Here is a 21,773-nt window from a genome sequence, read left to right as displayed (position 1 = left end):
GGAAATCAGCCCTGAATGCTCACTGGAAGGACAGATCGTGAAGCTGAGGCTCCAAGACTTTGGCCACCTCATGAGAAGAGAAGACTCCCTGGAAAAGACCCTGATGTTGGGATAGATGGAGGGCACAAGGAGAAGGGGATGACAGAGGGCGAGATGGTTGGACAGTGTTCTCGAAGCTACCAGCATGAGCTTGACCAAACTGCGTGAGGCAGTGGAAGACAGGAGGGCCTGGCGTGCTCTGAACCAGGGGGGTCACGAAGAGTCGGACACGACTAAACGACTAAACAACAAGAACAAGACTTCCATGGCCGAGATGCTTCTGAATCCCTGTTGCTGGAAGCCGCAGGAGCCACAGGAGTACTGTATTGCTGTTAAGTTCAAATCCTGCCTGGAGGTTTTTTCACATGAATCTGGTTGGCTCCTATGAGGACAGGACGCTGAACTAGGTAGGTCATTGGCTTGACCCAACAGGCTATTCTTAGGCCCCTCCAGAAAGGGCATGCTTGGGGGGTGGGAAGACCCCGGGTCCCCCCATCTCCCCCCCCCAAAAAAACCACTGCCTGCCTCCTGCTTGCCTCTTTCTCTCCCCCTCCTCTCCCCCCTTCCCCGGTGAAGAGGACATTTGTTAGCAATTAGGGCTGGAGGGAGGGGACCCAGCGCATATTTCGGCAAAGCTCCAAGGCCGCCTCGCCTCCCTTTCCTCCCCTCCCTCCCCCACCCCCACCCCCTGCTGGATTTGGGGGCAGCGGCCATGGGAGGGAAGGCTCCAGCCAGCCCGAGAGGCGGCTGGCATATAGAGGAGCCACTCGCCCTGTTTTGAAAGCGCGAGGAAGTTTGTCTGGGCAATGGACCAGGGGCAGCAGGCAGGAGAGGAGAGAGAGCCGTGAGCCCTCGAGGCAGCAGAGATGTGGCTCTTTACGCACTGACTGAAGGCCACTCTCTGGGGCGAGGGGAGCCAGGCAGGGGATGGATGTTTAGCCAGGAGGAGGAAGCAGAACCCAGCCACCTTCATGGGGCACTGAAGGGGTGAGTCTCGCCGCCACCTCCCTGGGCGCACCGATGGCCAGGTGAACAAATAGCCCACTTTTAGCAGCGCTGGATGGAAGCGAGGACCCGCTACTCCAGGCTGCTGTGGAGCGGGGTGCGGGGAAAGGATGTCCACTCCACGCTCCGGAGCCGCAATGCTCTGTTCCCCGAGCCGCGTCCGGTGTCTCTGGGATGCGCTGCTGGGATGTGGCGCGACCCTCTGAGCTACATCCTCGAGGACCAGAGACGTCTGGCAAGCTGCGCCTCTTCACCTGCAAGGCCTACCGGAGTCGAACCTCCCTCGCTCGCTTGCTTGTTTCGGTAGAAGCGGCTCGGGCTGGGCCGTGGGGGTCGCAGTTCTCCTCAGGGGGAGGATCATGAAAGGTGAGTCCGAGGCAGCGAGGCTCCTGTATCCACAGAACTCTTTGTCCGCTACAAGAGAAAACGGTGGCGACCCTTCTGGAAATGAAAGAAAGCTCTCCCTTTAGTGATCTGAGGTTTGTTTAGAATTGATGCCGCTCTTCAGAGCCACAGTTACATTGCTGTCAACTTTTCCCTTTTCTTGCGAGGAATACTATTCGGAATAAGGGGATTTCCCTAAAAAAAGGGGGGGGAACGTTGACAGCTATGCAGTTATGATCTGTCACCTGCCCTGAGGTTCGCACTGGACATTAACGAACCTGGGCAAAGGCGTAGTAGATCTGTTTGGATTTTCTCCTTTGCGCGTCCAATTGACTTGGGCTGGCCCAGACTGAACGCATGGCACCCGCTGTGAGAGGAGCCCTGGGTGCACTTCTGAACCTGAAATCTTGTGGTTGACTCTGCAGACATGATGTCAGCCACAATCAACAGTTTGTAGTGTCCAGGTCAAAGGAAGGAATAGCCCCACTCTATTCTGCCTTGGTCAGACCACACCTGGAGTCCTGTGTCCAGTTCTGGGCACCACAATTTTAGGAGGATATTGACAAGCCGGAAGTTGGGCAGATGAGGGCGACCGAGATTATCAAGGTTTTGAAAACCAAGCCTTAGGAGGAATGATTGGGGGTGCTTTAACTGAGATTCCTGCATTGCAGGGGGGTAAGGCTAGATGACCGCTGGGGTCCCTTCCAATATTTTTATAATTCATAGCTATCCTGTCATTTCTTACGAAAGGCTGTGTTTTGATGTATTCCCCCCCCCAAAAAAAAAACACACAAAAAAAACCACAACCCCAGCTTTGATCCAAACTAGGGTAAAAGAAAACCCCAGCTGCGTTTTAAACTGGTGATGTGCCCACAGCCTAAATCTCCAGGGCGCTTAATTCAAAATGAGCGTCCCCTTTGCAAATGCCGGAGACCCCGAGATGTTTGTGCGAGAGGGGCAATGCCGAGGGAGACTGGGCGAGGAAGGCAGTCAGGAATTGCTACCAGGGGTCTGAGGAAACTCAAGAGGCGGGGGTGGAGTGGGCGGGAGAGGCGGGGCCGGTGGGGTTACGCAGAGGGCTCACAGCTCTGGCTACAACAGCGGCTCATTGCTTGCCTTCCAGTCCTCAGGACACCCACCTACCCCCATCCCACTTCCCACCCCCTTTTTGTCTGACTTCAGAGATCAAAAGTACAGCTCAGATTTCAGAGTGCAAATTACCAGAAAACAGATGGAGGGGACGGGACGGGACTGTTTCTCGTCCGTGCGCAAGACGCATCATTTAGCGCTGATAGTCATAATTGCGGGCTTGAAACTTGACCCCGCAAATGTCGCTGGGTTCTTGGTGCAGGAAATTGCAGAAGCGCCGTTTGAATCTGCTCTTGGCCCAGGCAGCTTCTCGGTCCTGAACACGCCCTGAGGTTTCCTTTTCCCCTCGCTCTCATCCTGCAAGCGCCACCCTCTGGGATTGCTGAGGGCCGGTTCTGCCGCCGAGCAGTCACAGAATTGTAGAGTTGGAAGGGACCCCCAAAGGTCATCCATTCCAACCCCTACAGTACAGGAATCACAGCTGAAAAATGCCTTAATCAGAGGTTTGTAAGCAGAGTTTGGATGACCATCTGTCATGGATGCCTCAGCTGAGATTCTTGCATTGCAGAGGGTTGGACTAGATGCCCCTTAGGGGTCCCTTCCAACTCTACAATCACAACCTGACTTGTGGGAAAATAGCAGCACTAACCCCACATAAAGGTAAAAGTAAAGGGACCCCTGACCATTAGGTCCAGTCGCAGACGACTCTGGGGTTGTGGCGCTCATCTCGCTTTCTTGGCCGAGGGAGCCGACGTACAACTTCCAGGTCATGTGGCCAGCATGACTAAGCCACTTCTGGCGAACCAGAGCAGAGCATGGAAATGCTGTTTACCTTCCCGCCAGAGTGGTACCTATTTATCTACTTGCACTTTTGACATGCTTTCGAACTGCTAGGTTGGCAGGAGCTGGGACCGAGCAACGGGAGCTCACTCCGTCGCAGGGATTCAAACTGCCAACCTTCTGATCGGCAAGCCCTTGGCTCTGTGGTTTAACCCACAGTACCACCCACGCCCCCCCTAACCCCACATACCTGGGAGTAAACTTACTGATTTCAATAGGACTTCTGAGTAGAGCAGACATGGTTAGAAGTGCACTGTTAAAGTAAAGGTAAAGGGACCCCTGACCATTAGGTCCAGTTGCGGACGACTCTGGGGTTGCGGCGCTCATCTCATTTTACTGGCCGAGGGAGCTGGCGTACAGCTTCCGGGTCATGTGGCCAGCAGGACTAAGCCGCTTCTGGCGAACCAGAGCAGCGCACGGAAACACTGTTTACCTTCCCGCCGGAGTGGTACCTATTTATCTACTTGCACTTTGACATGCTTTTGAACTGTTAGGTTGGCAGGAGCTGGGACCGAGCAACTGATTTCAATAGGACTTCTGAGTAGAGCAGACATGGTTAGAAGTGCCCTGTTAGAGATGTATTTATTGCATTTTGTGGCCTATGTAGCCATGCATTTTCTCTCTCTCTGTGTGTGTGTGTGTGTGTGTGTGTGTGTGTGTCTGTCTGTCTGTCTTACATACACAAAGACACCCTGACCTACATCCTAGTGTTTAGACATGAATGTGGCACAGAACTAGGGCATCATCAGATACCATGGATGGGGCAGTAAGTGGGAATTCCTAGTCATTAGGAAGACAATGGACTCAATTGACTGGGAAGGTCTCATAACGACCCAAGAAGAGCGCTGCTGGATGAGGCCAATGCCCATCAAGGTCTTCTCACAGCAACCAACCTGATGCCTTGATGGGAATGAGGATCAGAGCCCAAGAGCCCCCTCCCCTTTCGGCAACTGGGATTCAGAAGCATTACCATGGATGGCCTCTGTTCTAAACAAAATCTGCCCTTATTCCCTTATGGGGGACACAAGAGCCCATATAGAGTCCTTTTGTAGGTTCCCTGTTGGTAGGAGAAAATAACAGAGACCAACCAGAGAATATTGAGAAGCAAAGCAGCTAGTAAGCCTGATCTTTATTGATCTGTTGCAACAGGGTCCTCCCCTCACCTGCAGGAGAAAAGGAGGAACCCAGAACTATGGCGGGCAAGGCCTTATATGGACTTTTGAAATTGCCGCCCTGTAGATCAAGACCACCCCCAGATACATCATGCCTACATCACAGAAAAGGTGGTCTACAACAGAAATCTGAGTGTGTTGTTTACCTCCTGTCTGGCAGGTTACCTGTTAATGCTCACTTGATTGGATACCCTGGGGAGCCTGGCCAGTCTTTTGTAATGATAAATAGTTCCTGAGCCAGGTCAGAGGCTCACCCTATTCAAACACAGACAGACATACCCTTAAGACAGGATTTGTGAAGGAAAAGACCATGGGGAGGCTTTTCCATTTTCCTTTGACCTTGCAGAGAAAACATTTGCTCAGTTTGGGACTCAAAAATGGTTTCAGGTCGGTGTTCCTGTGCTGATCTATGTACATGCTTGGTTACATCATATATGTAAGACCTTAAAATTCTTATCACAATTTATATCCTCCTCCCCAAATCTGTCTAATCCTCTTAGTTTGGCGGCCATCACTGCTTCCTGTGGCAGGGAGTTCCATGGCTTAACAGTGTGCAGCGTGAAGATGAAGTTTCTTTTATCTTTCCCGAATCTTCCAGCATTCAGCTGCATTGGATGCCTGCAATGTGCCTCCTTTTTGCAAATGAATGGGAGTTGGGCAACCAGACCAGACCGTGAGTCATTCTTCCAGATCTGTGGATTCCGGCCCCCTGCCCTAACCCAGCTGAGATGCAGAACAATCCCTGTTTCTTTGGCTTAAAAGCTGCTCCTGTCCAAAGAAGGATTCGGAGCTCTCTTCGCCTTGCACGCACCGCAGGGCTTCATTTTTGGCTAACAGAACCCCCTCATTACCAGATCCCCAACCCAGAGTTTACAATAAATAAATAAAGGCCTGCATCTCGCAAACTCACCAATCCTGGGAGTTCAAGCTAGCAATCATCTCATTTCCAAATGGAGGGCCTGGTCGTTCCTTGCTCTCCTTCAAAGCCCTCCTGGAGTTCACCCTGATTTTTGTGGACCCCTTCCATGCTATAATCACTCAGAAGAGAGACGATCTGCAATTATGCTGGGGAAGTGGAAGGGCTGAGTATTGGGCTGGACTTTGATGAGCATTTGTGCGGATCCCAGACTGGGTTTGGAGCTTATTAATTTGATGATGATGATGATGATGATAACTTTGGGCAAATAAAGGGGTATGTGACAGAGGTTTAGAAAACTCTGCACAGGCATGGGGAGAGTTGGCATAGAAACCTTTTCCTCTTCTCAGCTCCTAAAACTAGACCCCCGTGAGGATTATCCAGCTAAGCAGGCAGATTCACTCCGGACAAAAAGATTGTCCCGGGGGGGGGGGGGGTGTCTTTTCTAACATGGCAGCTCTGTGATTCACACAGTGCTTTGGAATTCAACACCACAAATTCCTGTGACGTCTACTAATTTTTATGGCTTCAAAATGAGATTAGACAAATTGAATAAGGCTGTCAGTTTCTATGCCACCAGGCAGAGAATCAGCTTGGCCCTTTCCTCAAACAACTCATTTGTTAGGAGGAATAGAATTGTAATTGTAATAATAATAATAATAATAATAATAATAATAATAATAATAATAATTTATTTATACCCTGCCCTCCCCAGCCAAGACCGGGCTCAGGGCAGCTAACACCCGATATAAAAACAAATTGATTCAAATACAAATTAAAAACAAGATTAAAATACAACATTAAAACATTAACATACAGCCTCATTTCAATGGAAACTCAAATCAAAAACTTTTTGGGGGATGAAAACGTCAAGTCTTCACCAAGGCCAACTATCCAGACTGGTCCTATGTGGGCCAGGAAAACGCCAGGGAAGTCCCCAAATAGGAGTTCCATCACAGGAGGAGAAAGGAAAAAAGAAGAGGGGGAAGGAATCAAATTGTAGCGTTGGCAGGGATCCCCAGAGGTCATCTAGTCCAACCACAGGAATCACAGTGAAAGAATCCCCGACAGATGGCTACCCAGCCTCTGCTTAAAAACCTCCAAGGAACGATAGTCCGTCACCTTACGAGGGAGTCCGTTCCTTTGTCGAAAAGCTCTTACTGCCAGAAAGTTCTTCGGCGTGTGCAAGCAAGCTTTTGAGCTACACAGGTCTCTTCGTCAGGCACAATGGGAAATGCAACTAGATCACAGGTACTCCTTTTGCAGATCCTTTCCACAGGCTGCAGCGGCTGCCTCTGACTTTCGACCCCAAATCTCCAGGGTGCCCCTCGGCGCTAAGGCTTTCACCTGGCAGCCCTCGGTCCTTCGGATGGCAAATATTTGCTTGCCTTCGCCGCAGGAGGATAAACGCGGGTGCCAGGTCTGCTGCTCTGGAAAACAGCCCGCACCTGGCCGGACCGCTTCTCCCTTCCCCTTGTTGATGTAAAGGAAGATGGGGGTTTCATAAGCTGTTGACCCAAGGAAGCCCGTCAGATGTTGAAAGGCTCTTTGCAAACCCCTTGGCTGGATTGATTTCGTTCCACATCAAAGGCCGAGCACGCTTTTTTAAAAAATAATAATAATATTTATTAGAAGTTTTAAAGATTACAGAAAAAAAGAAAAAAAAAGAAAAAATAAACAATACAAATCAATACATTACAAACATAAAAAAGAACAAAAAACACAATACATCAAAACAAAAACAATTAAAAAACACATCCAATATTTATCGTTATCTTTCATTAACTTATTTCCTCGACCTCCTCACACCTCCCTTTTTTGTGTTCTAGTTATTAACTATATCAGCAAATCCTTTCCATCTTTCACTGCTTTCTGTCATTTAATTATCTTAATTTATTTTAAGCTTATCTTACCATCAAAACCTTAAAGCTGATTTATACTTAACTCCTTATAATGTTTCTACTAAAGCCATGTAATTTCATTCCAACATTTTCCTTACATTCATTAATTTTACAATATTTCTCTAAATAAATTCTTAATTTTTTTCCAATCCTCTTCCACCGTCTCTTCTCCCTGGTCTCGGATTCTGTCAGTCCTTTCTATCAGTTCCATATGGTCCATCAACCTGGTGATCTTCTATCCGAGGCTCTTAACTCTTTTCCATGTCCCTTCTGCAGATCTTCTTCATATTTATGCGTACACTTTACTTTATCTTCTGCTGAACTTGTTGTTAATCACAAAGGCCGAGCACTCAAGCCCACGGTAACCATGCGAATGCCACGGGGGCGCAAGGCCTGGGGGAACACAATGCCCACCCTCTGGGCAGCCACCTGGGTGAGGCTAAGACAGGGGCTCCTGTCTCTCTCAGGTGCGCGGGGCCGCGAGGAGAGCCATCACCTGGCATTCTGGGGCATCTTTCCGCAGGGCCTGCAAGACAGAGCTGTTCCGCCTGGCCTTTGGTTTGGACTCAGTCTGACCCTTATGTTTCCCTCCCCTTACGGCCCTGATTTATCGGCTACTTTTAAAACGAGGCTGCATTTTAAATTGCATTTTAACCTGTATTTTAAATTGGTGTATGTTTGCTTTTCTTTTCCCCCGTTACGTTTTTACTCTGATTTTATTGGTGTTAGCCGCCGTGAGCTCGACTCTGGCCGGGGAGTGCAGGGTATAAATAGAATTTATTTATTTTATTATTATTATTATTATTATTGGGACGCGGGTGGCGCTGTGGGTTAAACCACTGAGCCTAGGACTTGCCGATCAGAAGGTCGGCGGTTAGAATCCCTGTGACGGGGTGAACTCCCCTTGCTCGGTCCCTGCTCCTGCCAACCTAGCAGCTCGAAAGCACGTCAAAGTGCAAGTAGATAAATAGGTACCACTCTGGCGGGAAGGTAAACGGTGTTTCCGTGTGCTGCTCTGGTTTGCCAGAAGCGGCTTAGTCATGCTGGCCACATGACCCGGAAAACTGTCTGTGGACAAATGCCGGCTCCCTCAACCAGTAAAGCGAGATGAGCGCCGCAACCCCAGAGTCAACCACGACTGGAGCTAATGGTCAGGGGTCCCTTTACCTTTACCTTTCATCATCATCATCATCATCTGCCTGGGCCCAGTATTGATGCCTGCCCCTGACCTCATAAGATCCCGCTGGATCAGGTCAAAAGCCCATCTAGTCCAGCATCTCTTCTTAGCATGGCCAACCAGATGCCCCAATGGGGAACTCAGCCTGTTATGTACTGAAGTTCTCACCCTGGGCCAGCAGTGGGATACTGTAGATAGTTCAGGTCCAAATATGCAAATAAGGGATTGAAAGTGCCGTTCAGTGATTGGATAGTTACAGAAAGTTGTTACAGTTGCGTTGTAGTTGAGCTCTATATAAGCAGGCTGGCTGAACCCTTCAGTTCAGTTCAGTTCTGGCCTCTGAATAAACAAGAGCTGTTTGAAGAATTGCTGTGTCGTCTGATATGTTCACCCACAACTTAACACAGCCAGCAGGATCCGAGCAGATCAGCATCACTCTCCCCTCGTGTGGTTTCCAGGAACTGGTATTCAGAAGTGTTTCTGCTTCTGACTGGAGGACAGGGCACAGCTATCCTGGATAGTAGCCATCAATATCCATCCTCTCCACCATGAAATTGCCCAGTCCTCTTTTAAAGCCATCTAGGCTGGTGGTCCTCACTGCCTCCTGTGGAAAGGAGTTCCATAGTAGTAGTATTATTATTATTATTATTATTATTATTATTATTATTATTATTAATTTTCATTTACTTAAATTATTTTTATTAAGTTTCCCATTTTAACAATCCAATCAAATCACATTGAATGTTCCAAATTATACAAATACATATCAAATAGTCCAAATATTCTGCCTAAATTATAATTTTTTTGTTGGGACTTCCCATGCTTCAATTCCGGGGGGGGGGGGGTTCTGATCATCTCATATCTCTGCTGCCTTGAATAGTCTTTCCAATAGTTCCTTTAAATCTTCCTGTTGTTCTCCCTCCTTCTTTCATGGCCTCCGAGTTGTTTCCACAAGCGAGTTGAAATAAGCAATGATAATAATAAGAATTTATTATTTATACCCTGCACATCTGGCTGGGTTTCCCCAGCCACTCTGGGCGGCTTCCAACGGAACACTAAAAACAGAATAAAACTTCAAACATTAAAAATTTCCCTAAACAGGGCTGCTTTCAGATGTCTTCTAAAACTCAGATAGCTGTTTATTACCTTGACATCTGGTGGGAGGGCGTTCCACAGGGCGGGTGCCACTACCGAGAAGGCCCTCTGCCTGGTTCCCTGTAACTTGGCTTCTCGCAGGGAGGGAACCGCCAGAAGGCCCTCGGAGCTGGACCTCAGTGTCCAGGCAGAACAATGGGGGTGGAGACGCTCCTTCAGGTTTAATTCTGTGCTGCGTGAAGAAATCCTTTTGTCTCTCCCGAAAACCCCAACATTCAATTTCATTGGGTTCCAACTCCACCATTCTATGATTCTTTGAGTCTCTTGGTTTGTCCTTTTATTTTTATTTTCTGGCTCAGAAACGTCCGCCAGTCTTGCGTTGCTGACAAAGCAAGTCAAACCATCTCTTTTTTATTTTTTAACCCTAGCAGGCACTTGGAGGAACGGGTCTGAATTTGTCACCGGAAATAATTTAATTTTCCCCTCAAACTGAGACATTGGTTTGCTGCTAATGGCTTCCGTCAGCCTCCAGCAACCAGGCGCCGTTCAGAATCTTTAAACTACAATTCCCCGCGCCAGCTGTTTTGAACCCAGGTTTATGTATGTATTTATTTCACGAAATTTATACACCACTGTATAAACAACTCTGTAACTAATTCAAAATATAGAATCACCAATCAAGTAAAAATAGATTTTTAGATGTCCACGTTCTACGTGTCTGGAGTGGCTTGCCTAAACAAAAATGTTTTTAGCAGGTGCTTGAAAAGAGCACAGGGAGAGCGTTTGCCTGGCGTCAAGTGGCAGGGAGTTCCAAATTGATTCACTCCACGCTGGCAGCTGCAGACAGGGCTTGCCTGAAACCCTGGAGAGTCGCTGCCAGCCAGTGTTTACAAGACTGACTCAACATAAAGCCGTTTCCACTATTCCTGTACATTGTTGTAAACAAAAATTGCCCCTTTTCCCTTATGGGGTATCCAAGAGCCCATATAGAGTCCTTACGTAGGTTCCCTATTGGTAGGAGAAAATAAGAGAGGCCGACCAGAGAATATTGAGAAGCAAAGCAGCTAGTAAGCTTGATCTTTATTGATCTGTTGCAACAGGGTACTCCCCTCACACGCAGGAGAGGAAGAGGACCCCCAAAATTGCCGTGCAAGGGCTTATAAAGACTTTTGAAATTCCCATCCTGTAGATCAAGACCACCTGCAGAAACATCATACATACATCACAGAAGGGGTGTAACCTAAGACCACCCCCCAGATACATCACACCTACATCACAGAAAAGGCAGTCTAAGCAGAAATTTGAATGTTGTTTTTCTCCTGTCCTTGTTTATCTCCTGTCTGGCAGGTTACTTGACTGGATTTCCTGGGGAGCCTGGCCAGTCTTTTGTAATGACAAATACTTAGTTCCTGAGCCAGGTCACAGGCTCACCCTATTCATTCACAGACACACCCTTAAGACAGGATTTGTGAAGGAAAAGACAATGGGGAGGCTTTTCCAGTTTGACCTTGCAGAGAAAAGATTTGCTCAGTTTAGGAATCAAAATGATTCCAGGTTGGTCTTCCTGTGCTGATCTATGTATGTGCTTGATTGGTACACTTATGAACATTACCATATATCTAAGACCATAAAATTCCTATCACAACATTCTGGGACCGATCAGATTTGCAGTTCGAAACATCTGGGAGACGGCAGGTTTGGGGAGACTGGCTTATGTTGCTTTCAAATATAGGGTGTGAGTTGCATTTCTGATTTGGCTTTGAGGTGTTTCATTGTTTTTTTATGGCCCTATCGCCAGCCCCCCTCGGCTTTATGGAGCCATGAGGCAGGATCAAGAGGGAAAGGAAAAAATCAATAGCAGACGGTGCTGAAATAAAGTGTGCCCTGAGTGCCTTTGGAAATGAAACCCTGCAACTCATCCATAGCTGCCTTATACAAGGCCAGACCATTGCTCCATCCAGAATCATAGAACTGTGAAGCTGCAAGGGACCCCCAAAGGCCATCCAGTCCACCCCACTGAAAGGCAGGAATCTCGGCTAGAGCATCCATGACAGATGGCCCTCCAACCTCTGCTTAAAAACCTCCAAGGATGGAGAATTCACAAGGGAGTCCGTGCTACTGTTGGACAGCTCTTACCGTCAGAAAGTTTTTCCATATGTCGAGTCATAATCTGCTTTCTCGTCACTTGAAGCCATGGGTTCGAGTCCTACCCTGCAGAGCAGGAGAAAATCTTTATTATTGTTTTTTATTATTTATTGAATTTATATAGCACCCAATACCTGGAGGTCCCTCTTCCATGTGACAGCCCTTGAGATATTGGAAGATAGCTCTCCTATCTCCTCTCAGTGTCCTCTTTTCCCTTCTAAACATACCCAACACCTAATGATGGGAGACTGCTATAATGTCAGCTGCATTTTCCAATTTATTTATTTTTATTTTTTATTTAGTCTTCAGACCAGCAGCGGCTAGTTTATCAAATGTTAGCTATCCTTGTCTTCCCCACCCCCCAGAAGCAGAACTTTACTTTTTTCTTTTTTCTTTCTGCAAATTCTTGCACGCTGTGATGGCTTTGGTGATTTCTTCCTTGTAACAACCCACAAAATTAGGAGAGGGATCTCTCCACGCTCCCAGCAAAGCAGCTAAACCCCAACACGCAAGCCAACTTTGTCACCAGGGAAACATTTGGCAATTACACATTTTATTTCCTTTTAAAACTTTTTTAGAATAATTATATAATAATAATTTATTATTTATACCCCACCCATCTGGCTGAGTTTCCCCAGCCACTCTGGGCGGCTTCCAATCAAGTGTTAAAAACAATACAGCGTTAAATAGAAGATGTAATTAACTGCAAAACACACAAAGCGATGCAGATTCAGTGTGTGTGTGTGTGTGTTACAGGAAGTTGTAAAAAGAGGTTTAAATGGGTATTTCTGAACTATTAATCAGTTTCAACGGCTGCAGCATATGGCACTGTCTTACTTAATTCTCCCTAAATTCTGCTTTTGACTAGGCATGAAAAACTAAATTCGCAAATACAATGCAAACAAACAAACAAACAAACAAACATTCCCAACCCCCCCAACTGCTCCTCACACACATGGGAGCCAACTCCTAGGAGCTGAAGTCCCTTCGCCCCCCCCCCAAATAAAATATTTCAGGTGTCCGGGGGCCCCCAAGACTGATGGGCCTTGCCGTTCAAATGGTGCGTGTGTCCCGTGTCATGTGCTTGATTATGTGGGGTGGGGTTTGCCTGGGCCCCCCAATATTTTATTCAAGTTGGCACCCCTGCCCACCCACAATACTGTGCGCCCCTACCTAGCAGCCAGGTGGCATTAGCACGGAGGAGCCCCTCACTTAGTTGCATCTCTCGCATCCTGGCTCCTTCTTTTGAGATGTTGATGAGGACACTCAAGGGGCCAGCGAAGGTCCTTGTTGTGTAACTAAACTTGTCTGACTAACACAGGAATTGGGAGGGGGGACACAGGGCATCATCTAGACTGACCCCCTACCCCTACCCATAACACTGTGTATGTTTGTAAACCACAATCCTAGCTGCTTTGGGTGAAGAACCTGCTCTGAGGGCTCTTGAAATCTTTCGTCTGTCTTCTTCAACCCTCGATGGCCGACGTCTCTGCCAGCTCTTATTCTCCTTGTCAGAGTGCCCGGCTTGCGGCTGGCAAAGAAATCCCTGGTGCGCCCTCATCTCTTAAACGGACCACAGCGTCCAAGAAACACAGAGGGGGGGCGGGTGAGATCTTTGCCCTTTCCCCTGAAGCATCCCGGTTGTACTTGGCCATCTAGCGCTTTCAAAAAAGGCTGGAAGCCTCAAGGGAAGTCAGAAGGAGGTTCCTGACCAGAAATTCAGAGTAGGTTGATTGGCATCTGTCTGTTTCAGGAGACAACGAAGGAGCGCGCATTCTGGGGTGAAGTCAAACCGTCGGAAGGTTGCAGGACCTGCTGTGGCTGTAGAGAGCGATAAAGGAGAGGCGTGTTCATGTATGGTGGGGATGTGATAAAATTAAGAAATTTTGGGGAAATATACATGAGGAACTGGGGGGAAAATGTTTAAAACAACAATTGGTAAGAAGCCAGAAACATTCATTTTAGGAATTAGAACAAATGACATCCCAAAAGACATGAAGAGAATCTTTTTATATGCAACAGCTGCCGCAAGGTTATTGATTGCAAAAAATTGGAAATCAGAAGAAGTACCAACATTGAAAGATTGGCAAAGTAAGTTTTTTGAAATGATTGAATTAGCAAAAATGACGGCAACAATCAGAATGCAATCTAATCAAAATATTAAACAGGAATGGGAATGTGTAGAAGAATACATGACCAAAAGATGATCCAACAAGAATTTATTGATATGCATAGACTGATTTCACAAAGTTAAACTAAACTAAGCTAAACTAAGCTAAGCAGATATATAAGATTGAATGTTTAATTATTAAGATACAAAATTACAATCTCAATAATAAAGTTACAAAATAATAGCAGGGAAGTCACGCACAATTGGAGGGAAGACACAGGGCAAGAAATGGATAAATGTTGGCACATCATGAAATGTGAAAATGTGAATTTATGAATATAATCTATATGTATCAATATGTATATCTATCAATATGTAAAGATTTCATATATGTATTGCAACATTAATAATAAATAAATTAAGTGCAAAAAAAACCTTAGGAGAGGCGTGTTCAGAGGCGGAGCTAGCTGCTTCTTGACATCTGAAGGGAGGACGTTCCACATGGCGGGCACCACTACTGAGAAGGCCGTCTGCCGGCTTCCCTGTATTATCACTTCTCGCAATGAGGGAACTGCCAGAAGGCCCTTGGAGCTGGACCTCACTGTCCGGGCAGAACAATGGGGGGTGGAGATGCTCCTTCAGGTATACTGGGCCTTTGAGGCCATTCAGGGGTTTAAAGATCAGCACCAACACTTTGAATTGTGCTCAGAAATGTACTGTGAGCCAATGCAGATCTCTCAGAACTGGTGTTATGTGGTCCCGGCGGCAGCTCCCAGTCACCAGTCTAGCTGCCACATTCTGGATTAATTGTTTTGTTGCAGCTGGAGCAGAGAAAGGTGTCCAGTTATGCTGGCGATTCTTCTCTCTGCGCTCCTCCCAGCGGTCATTATTTTGCTCACTGCTGTGGGTGCACAGCCTGTTTGCCAGTTTGCAGGCCATGCTGTCGTCTGCAAGGGATTCTCCCGGGGGGCAAGGGTGACGTTGCCAGCCTTCATGTCGATGTTTGCACACATCTTTGTAATGCAGAGTTGGTCTGGTGCCAGAGGCCAGCTCCCCATAGAGCACAGAGGTGTAGGGGGATCGTTCCCCTTATGAAAAGTTAATCTAGATGCCCAACTGATCTTTCTCAACTGAGATATTTAATTGCTTTATACAAGGCTGCTCTTAAATCCTCATAGACAGGGCAAACAAGTTAGTAGTGGACAGCATCTTAAAAAGCAGAGACATCACCTTGCGGACAAAGGTCCATATAGTTCAAGCTCTGGTTTTCCCAGCAGTGATGAATGGAAGTGAGAGCTGGACCATAAAGAAGGCTGATCGCTGAAGAATTGATGCTTTTGAATTCTGGTGCTGGAGGAGACTCTTGAGAGTCCCATGGACTGCAAGAAGATCCAACCTCTCCATTCTGAAGGAAATCAGCCCTGAGTGCTCACTGGAAGGACAGAACCTGAAGCTAAGGCTCCAATACTTCAGGCCACCTCATGAGAAGAGAAGACTCCCTGGAAAAGACCCTGATGTTGGGAAAGATGGAGGGCACAAGGAGAAGGGGACAACGGAGGACGAGATGGTTAGACAGTGTTCTCAAAGCTACCAGCATGAGTTTGACCAAACTGCGGGAGGCAGTGGAAGACAGGGGGGGCTGGCGTGCTCCAGTCCAGGGGGTCACGAAGAGTCGGACACAACTAAACAACAAGCTAGTGGGGTAGGCTCCAGGCACTTTAATACCACGTGCATAAACTCTCACTTCATAGGGGATCCGGCAATCCTTCAGCTAAGGCCAAGGGCAGAGAGTGGAGATGCAGAACTGTAAAGGCTTTTCTCCATTCAACATTTTCAGTGCTGGCTGTAAAGTGAGGGCGAGGGTCCGAAGGTGTCGTTTGGCATGTCAAGGGGACAGATGGTTTGTTTAAAAAGGTTTAACACCATGCCCCTTTTGTGGTGTAGCAGTTAAGAGCGGTGGACTCGTAATCTGGGGAACCGGGTTCGCGTCTCCGCTCCTCCACATGCAGCTGCTGGGTGACCTTGGGCCAGTCACACTTCTCTGAAGTCTCTCAGCCCCACTCACCTCACAGAGTGTTTGTTGTGGGGGGGCGGGAGGGAAAGGAGAATGTTAGCCACTTTGAGACTCCTTCGGGTAGTGATAAAGCGGGATATCAAATCCAAACTCTTCTTCTTCTTCCATGGAAGCAGCTGATCACAGCACTCTGTTTTCTTAAAAAATAAGAAGGACAATGTTTTCATTTTGTATTTCAGAGGAAGACCTCATTGGAGAAGACGACGAGATGCCATCCTTCAGATACAGGCCAAATGGTAAGAGCAGTTGGGCAGGGAGTGTGTTAGAGCCCAAAAAGAAGTGTGTGTGTGTGTGTGTGTGTGTGTGTGTGTGTGTGTGTGTATGATTGCATGCTTGTAAGCGGTGATGCTAAGAGAAGGAACATATATAAAAGTATTGGGCATTTGAAACATGCCACAGCGTGCGGGCAGAGTAGACTCTTCAGTGGTTCCATTTGTTTAGACGCAAAAATATCTTTGCATGGTTTAATAACAAAACTCCTTTAACATACATCTGCCATAGTGTCTATAATCATCAACCATCCATTCACCAGGGGAGAGTAAGGTACATATTGCACATTATATATCATTCACAATTTCTGACACAGCTAATTACAGTGACTTATCAGCGCCTGATACACTGCTAAACAGCTGTGAAAACTAGGCCAGGATATGCACTCCTACTTTTAAAGTGGTACACATCTTGCGGAACAATAATGAACCCTAACATTTCAACAAGATATTCAAGAAAAAGTGGCAGCGGAGGCAGCAACGTAATATGAACTAGGACTCCTCATACAGCTTTAATAATGTTTTTTTTATTATTATTAATTAAATAATTTTAAAATATTACTTTTTATTATTACCCACCCTCTCTGGCCAGAGCTGGGCTCAGGGTGGCTAACACCAATAAAATCACAGTAAAAACATAATAGGAAAAAACCCTTTTAAAATGCAGGTTAAAATGCAATTTAAAATGCAGCCTCATTTTAATAGTAGCCCATAGATCAAGACCATAAGGGGAGGGAAACATAAGGGTCAGACCGAGTCCAAACCAAAGGCCAGGCGGAACAGCTCCGTCTTGCAGGCCCTGCGGAAAGATGTCAAGTCCCGCAGGGCCCTAGTCTCTTGTGACAGAGTGGTCCACCAAGTCGGGGCCAGTACTGAAAAGGCCCTGGCCCTAGTTGAGACCAATCTAACCACCTTGCGACTTGGGACCTCCAAAATATTGTCATTTGTGGACCTTAAGGTCCTCCGTGGGGCATACCAGGCTCCCTCCGGACATCCTTTTTACTGAACATTAATTATTATTTGTGCTCGTGATGCTATCGGAGCAGTCAATTGAATGAGATCAAAAATTATCAAGGGGACAGAGTGATTCCCTTGCAAAGGGAGACTGCAGCGTTTTGGACTTCTTAGTCTGGAGAAACGGCAAACAAGAGAAGGCTTATAAAATAATGCAGTGACCAGAATTCTTTGAGGGAAAGAATGTGCTTTAAAGTTATGGTGTGTCCACACCCCGGCATGCACTAAAGAAGGGAACCTGAGCATGGACAGCTACTGAGCAGAAAGTCGGTTGTGATAATTAACTGTCATGAACGCTTTAGCCGAGATTCCTGCATTGCTGGGGTTGGACTAGATGCCCCTCAGGGGTCCCTTCCAGTTCTATGATTCTATGATGCCAGCAAGCTTTCTGGATCATCTGGGGGTAGAGTTTTCAGGCCAGAGGAGAAACCTCCAGACAAATGTAAACTCCAGCATTTCTGATTAAGTCATTTAAACTTGACACTGATACACAAACACCTCTGCTAGACACACAATAGTCACCCATCGAGTGTCCCAAAATCCATCTATTCTGCAGAACAGCCATCCGAGAAATAAGTAAAATAACTAAGCAAGTATTAGAAACCTCCCCAGAATTGACCCTGCTAAACATCTTCCAAGACAAAAATGCCCATTTACACCACAAAGAACTCATAACCCACCTACTCTCAGCAGCCAGAAGCATAATAGCCAGACACTGGAGAGACCTGTCAGGAGTAAGCATGGACCAATGGTACCACCAAATAGTATGGGAAACAGCCCTACTACAAAAATTAACCAATAAACTGAAACTGACACGGGGACAAACAGAAGAAGACGCCTTCACCCCGGTATGGCTCCCCTTTATCACATACACAGCCCAACAAAAGGACCCTGACCATTAGGTCCAGTCGTGGCTGACTCTGGGGTTGCGGCGCTCATCTCACTTTATTGGCCGAGGGAGCTGGCGTACAGCTTCCGGGTCATGTGGCCAGCAGGACGAAGCCGCTTCTGGCGAACCAGAGCAGCGCACGGAAACGCTGTTTACCTTCCCACCAGAGCAGTCCCTATTTATCTACTTGCACTTTGACGTGCTTTCGAACTGCTAGGTTGGCAGGAGCTGGGACCGAACAATGGGAACTCACCCTGTCACAGGGATTCGAACCACCGACCTTCTAATTGGCAAGTCCTAGGCTCTGTGGTTTAACCTCTTTCACCACCAAAGGAACACAAGTGAATAGCAGAGAACCTGCACAAGCGACGCTGAGACAAAACCCCACATATATTAAGTAAAATAGAAACATCTTCCTAATGTCTCAACAAATGAAAATGATCTGTAAAAAATGTTACTTGAAAAGAGAGAGAGAGATTGCACACACTTTTGTAAACCAAGAAAATCTTTAATAAAAATACATTAAAAAACAACAATAGTCTCCCATCTCTGTTTTGTGCTCCCTCCCCAATCCAGGCCGGATGAGGACCAACTGCAGTCAGTGCGAGAAGACCCTGACTCTGCAGACGTCCGTGAAAGTCCTGTATGTCTTTGTCGTCTTGCTCATTGTGGCTGTGGTGGTGCTGGCAGCTCTGGGTGAGTAGGACACACACCATCCCTCCTGTCTCTCAGGTTCAGGAAACAGAAACCGAAATCCTCAAGGGGTTGGGGTGGCTCCACTGTGCAGGAAGGTTGCAGAACCCTGGGACTTTTTAGTTTAGAGAGAAGACCAGGAAGAGGCAACATGGTAGAAGTTTATAAAATTATGCATTGCATGGAAAAAGCAGACAGATAATCGTTTTCCTCTCTCAAAAAGCTGGAACCAGTGAAGATCCAATGAAGGTGAATGCTGGAAGATTTGGGACAAGGGAAGGGCTTCTTCGCAAAGTGCATAGTTGTGGGAATGTTCAGGGATGCAGGAGAGGATATATTGTTTGATTACATCCTTTGCAAATTGTGTTAACAAGTTCTACAATTTAGCAGAGTAACATCCCCCTTTTTAAACTTGCACAGTGGATGTGTTTGCTCAGGCTCGCTAAAGCCTCTAAAATAAGTATCCTTGGTAATTCCCTTTTAGTCCCTCATAAAAAGATAGACACAACACAGTCTTCTATAAAAGTATAAAAAGAGTTTACTCACTCACATTTTGTTCACAGATGGATCCCAGAAGGCAGACTTAAGTTACAAAAGTAATATATACCTGGAAACTATCCCATAAGGAGATAGTCCTTTTGTCCTCTCTTGACTGGAAGCCAAGAGAGCATCTTAGGCTAAGCAGATGTTGCTTCTTCGACAACCATAGTCAGAGAGAGAGAGAGAGATGGCTTACCAGTCCTGCTTTTTTGTTACCTGGGCAGGTGAGGTCACACCCACCTCTAGTCATATGCAGAGGAGGTCTGTCCCAGACAGGAGAAACAGGAAGTTCCGACTGGCTGGTCCAGACATCCCCTTTTTATGTCCACTCTAGGGATGTTGTACTTGTCTGCTCTGTGTTTCACATCCCACAATACTTAAGCTGTGGAACTCTCTGCCACAGGAAGCAGTGATGGCCACCAACTTGGATAGCTTTAAGAGAGATCAAGGCCCTTTTGGAAGATCCATTTCAGTCAGGGTTTAGGCCTGGTTTTGGCACATTAACTGCTTTGGTCACCCTGTATGATGACCTCTGTCAAGAGAGACAAGGGAAACATGTCCCTGTTAATTCTTCTCAACCTCTCAGAGGCTTTCAATACCATCAACCATGGTATCCTTCTGGAGCGACTCTCCACCGCTTTGCAGTGGTTCCAGTCCTACTTGGATGGTCGTTGCAGAGGTTGCTCACCAGAGCAAGACTGTCTGAGCATATTACACCAATCCTGGTCCGACTGCACTAGCTACCAATTAGTTTCCGGGCTCAATACAAAGTGCTGGTTTTGACCTACAAAGCCTTAAACAGATCAGGACCACCATGTTGGCATGCAAGCAAGGATCAGGGGACAATTGGCAGGCCCCCAGCTGGCTCCAGCCCACCGTCCGTCAAGAAACCAGGAGTCAAGAAACCAAAGGTCCGAGGATCAAGAAGCAAGGAGTCACAAAGTCAGGGGTCCGAGGGTCAGGAAGCAAGGAGTCACAAAGTCAGGGGTCCGAGGGTCAGGAAGCAAGGAGTCACAAGGTCAGGGGTCCGAGGGTCAGGAAGCCAGGAGTCACGAAGTCAGGGATCCGAGGGTCAGGAAGCAAGGAGTCACGAAGTCAGGGGTGCGAGGGTCAGGAAGCTGGGAGTCACGAAGTCAGGGGTCCGAGGGTCAGGAAGCTGGGAGTCACGAAGTCAGGGGTCCGAGGGTCAGGATGCAAGGAGTCACGAGGTCAAGGGTCCGAGGATCAGGAAGCAAGGAGTCACGAGGTCAAGGGTCCGAGGGTCAGGAAGCAAGGAGTCACGAAGTCAGGGGTCCGAGGGTCATGAAGCAAGGAGTCACAAAGTCAGGGGTCCGAGGATCAGGAAGCAAAGAGTCACAAAGTCAGGGTTCTGAGGATCAGGAAGCAAGGAGTCACGAGGTCAAGGGTCCGAGGGTCAAGAAGCAAGGAGTCATGAAGTCAGGGGTCCGAGGGTCAGGAAGCAAGGAGTCACAAAGTCAAGGGTCCGAGGGTCAAGAAGCAAGGAGTCACAAAGTCAAGGGTCCGAGGGTCAAGAAGCAAGGAGTCACGAAGTCAGGGGTCCGAGGGTCAGGAAGCAAGAAATCATGAAGTCAGGGGTCCGAGGGTCAGGAAGCAAGGAGTCACGAAGTCAGGGGTCCGAGGGTCAGGAAGCAAGGAGTCACGAAGTCAGGGGTCCGAGGGTCAGGAAGCCAGGAGTCACGAAGTCAGGGATCCGAGGGTCAGGAAGCAAGGAGTCACGAAGTCAGGGGTGCGAGGGTCAGGAAGCTGGGAGTCACGAAGTCAGGGGTCCGAGGGTCAGGAAGCAAGGAGTTAAGGAGCCAAACTCAGCAAGGCAAGAAACATGTTGCTGTGGCAAAGAGCCGAAGGGAAATGCTGACCTTATATCCCTTCCCGGCTCTTGCCACCAGGTGCTGTGAGTTACCAATCGGCCTCACCTGTGTGGCCGCACCTTGCCTCTCCAGATCAAACTTAGGAAGGCCCCAGTCCTGCAAAGACCTACTGTCACAGGGCCCGGCTCCTGCACACACTCCTAAAACACCCCTCTTTCCATCCCAGGCCTCCCTGCTTGGGCGTCTTTCGCTGCATCCAACCTCCTGGACCAGCATCCGGCTCTCCAGGAAAGGAGGCCCTTCTCTCATCTCTGGGTCTCGGCCGAGACCACCCACTGCCTCTTGGCATGGCTGGCGCACCAGGTGGCCTGGGCTGAGAGCCCTTCTTTGGTCTGAGGCAGCAACTTCCCTGCTTCCCCCAGGTGGCCTTCCCTGCCGTGTTGTTTTGGGCAGAGAGAAGCTGCCCTCTCTCTCGAGATCACGTGCCCCAAAGCTGAACTCAACTTGTGGGCCTGGCACACAGCTGAGAGGAGCCTGAGGTTTGGGTCCTGTCCCAGCCCACAGCAGAGCCACGGATTCTGCAGCCCCGGCA

General features: G+C 47.7%; 1 protein-coding gene across 2 annotated transcripts in view; it reads left to right on the top strand.

Annotated features, from left to right (window-relative positions):
• The first annotated feature begins 724 nt into the window (after nt 1-724).
• The window catches only part of SCARA3 (scavenger receptor class A member 3), an 83,099-nt gene continuing 62,050 nt past the window's right edge, over nt 725-21,773 (top strand). For both annotated transcript variants that reach the window (XR_014509252.1, XM_083432648.1), the window contains exons 1-3: nt 725-1,410; nt 16,127-16,183; nt 18,696-18,815. Coding sequence is in view for 1 of the 2 variants with exons in the window: in XM_083432648.1 (XP_083288774.1) it covers nt 1,404-1,410; nt 16,127-16,183; nt 18,696-18,815 (184 nt within the window). In the remaining variant the exon portion in view is untranslated. The remainder of the gene's footprint in view (nt 1,411-16,126; nt 16,184-18,695; nt 18,816-21,773) is intronic.

The sequence above is a fragment of the Podarcis tiliguerta genome (genome assembly GCF_965153285.1).
Source record: "Podarcis tiliguerta genome assembly, chromosome: 3".
Taxonomy (NCBI): Eukaryota; Metazoa; Chordata; class Lepidosauria; order Squamata; family Lacertidae; genus Podarcis; species Podarcis tiliguerta.
Note: the sequence above shows the minus strand (reverse complement) of the source record. Positions and strands in the feature narration are given on the sequence as shown.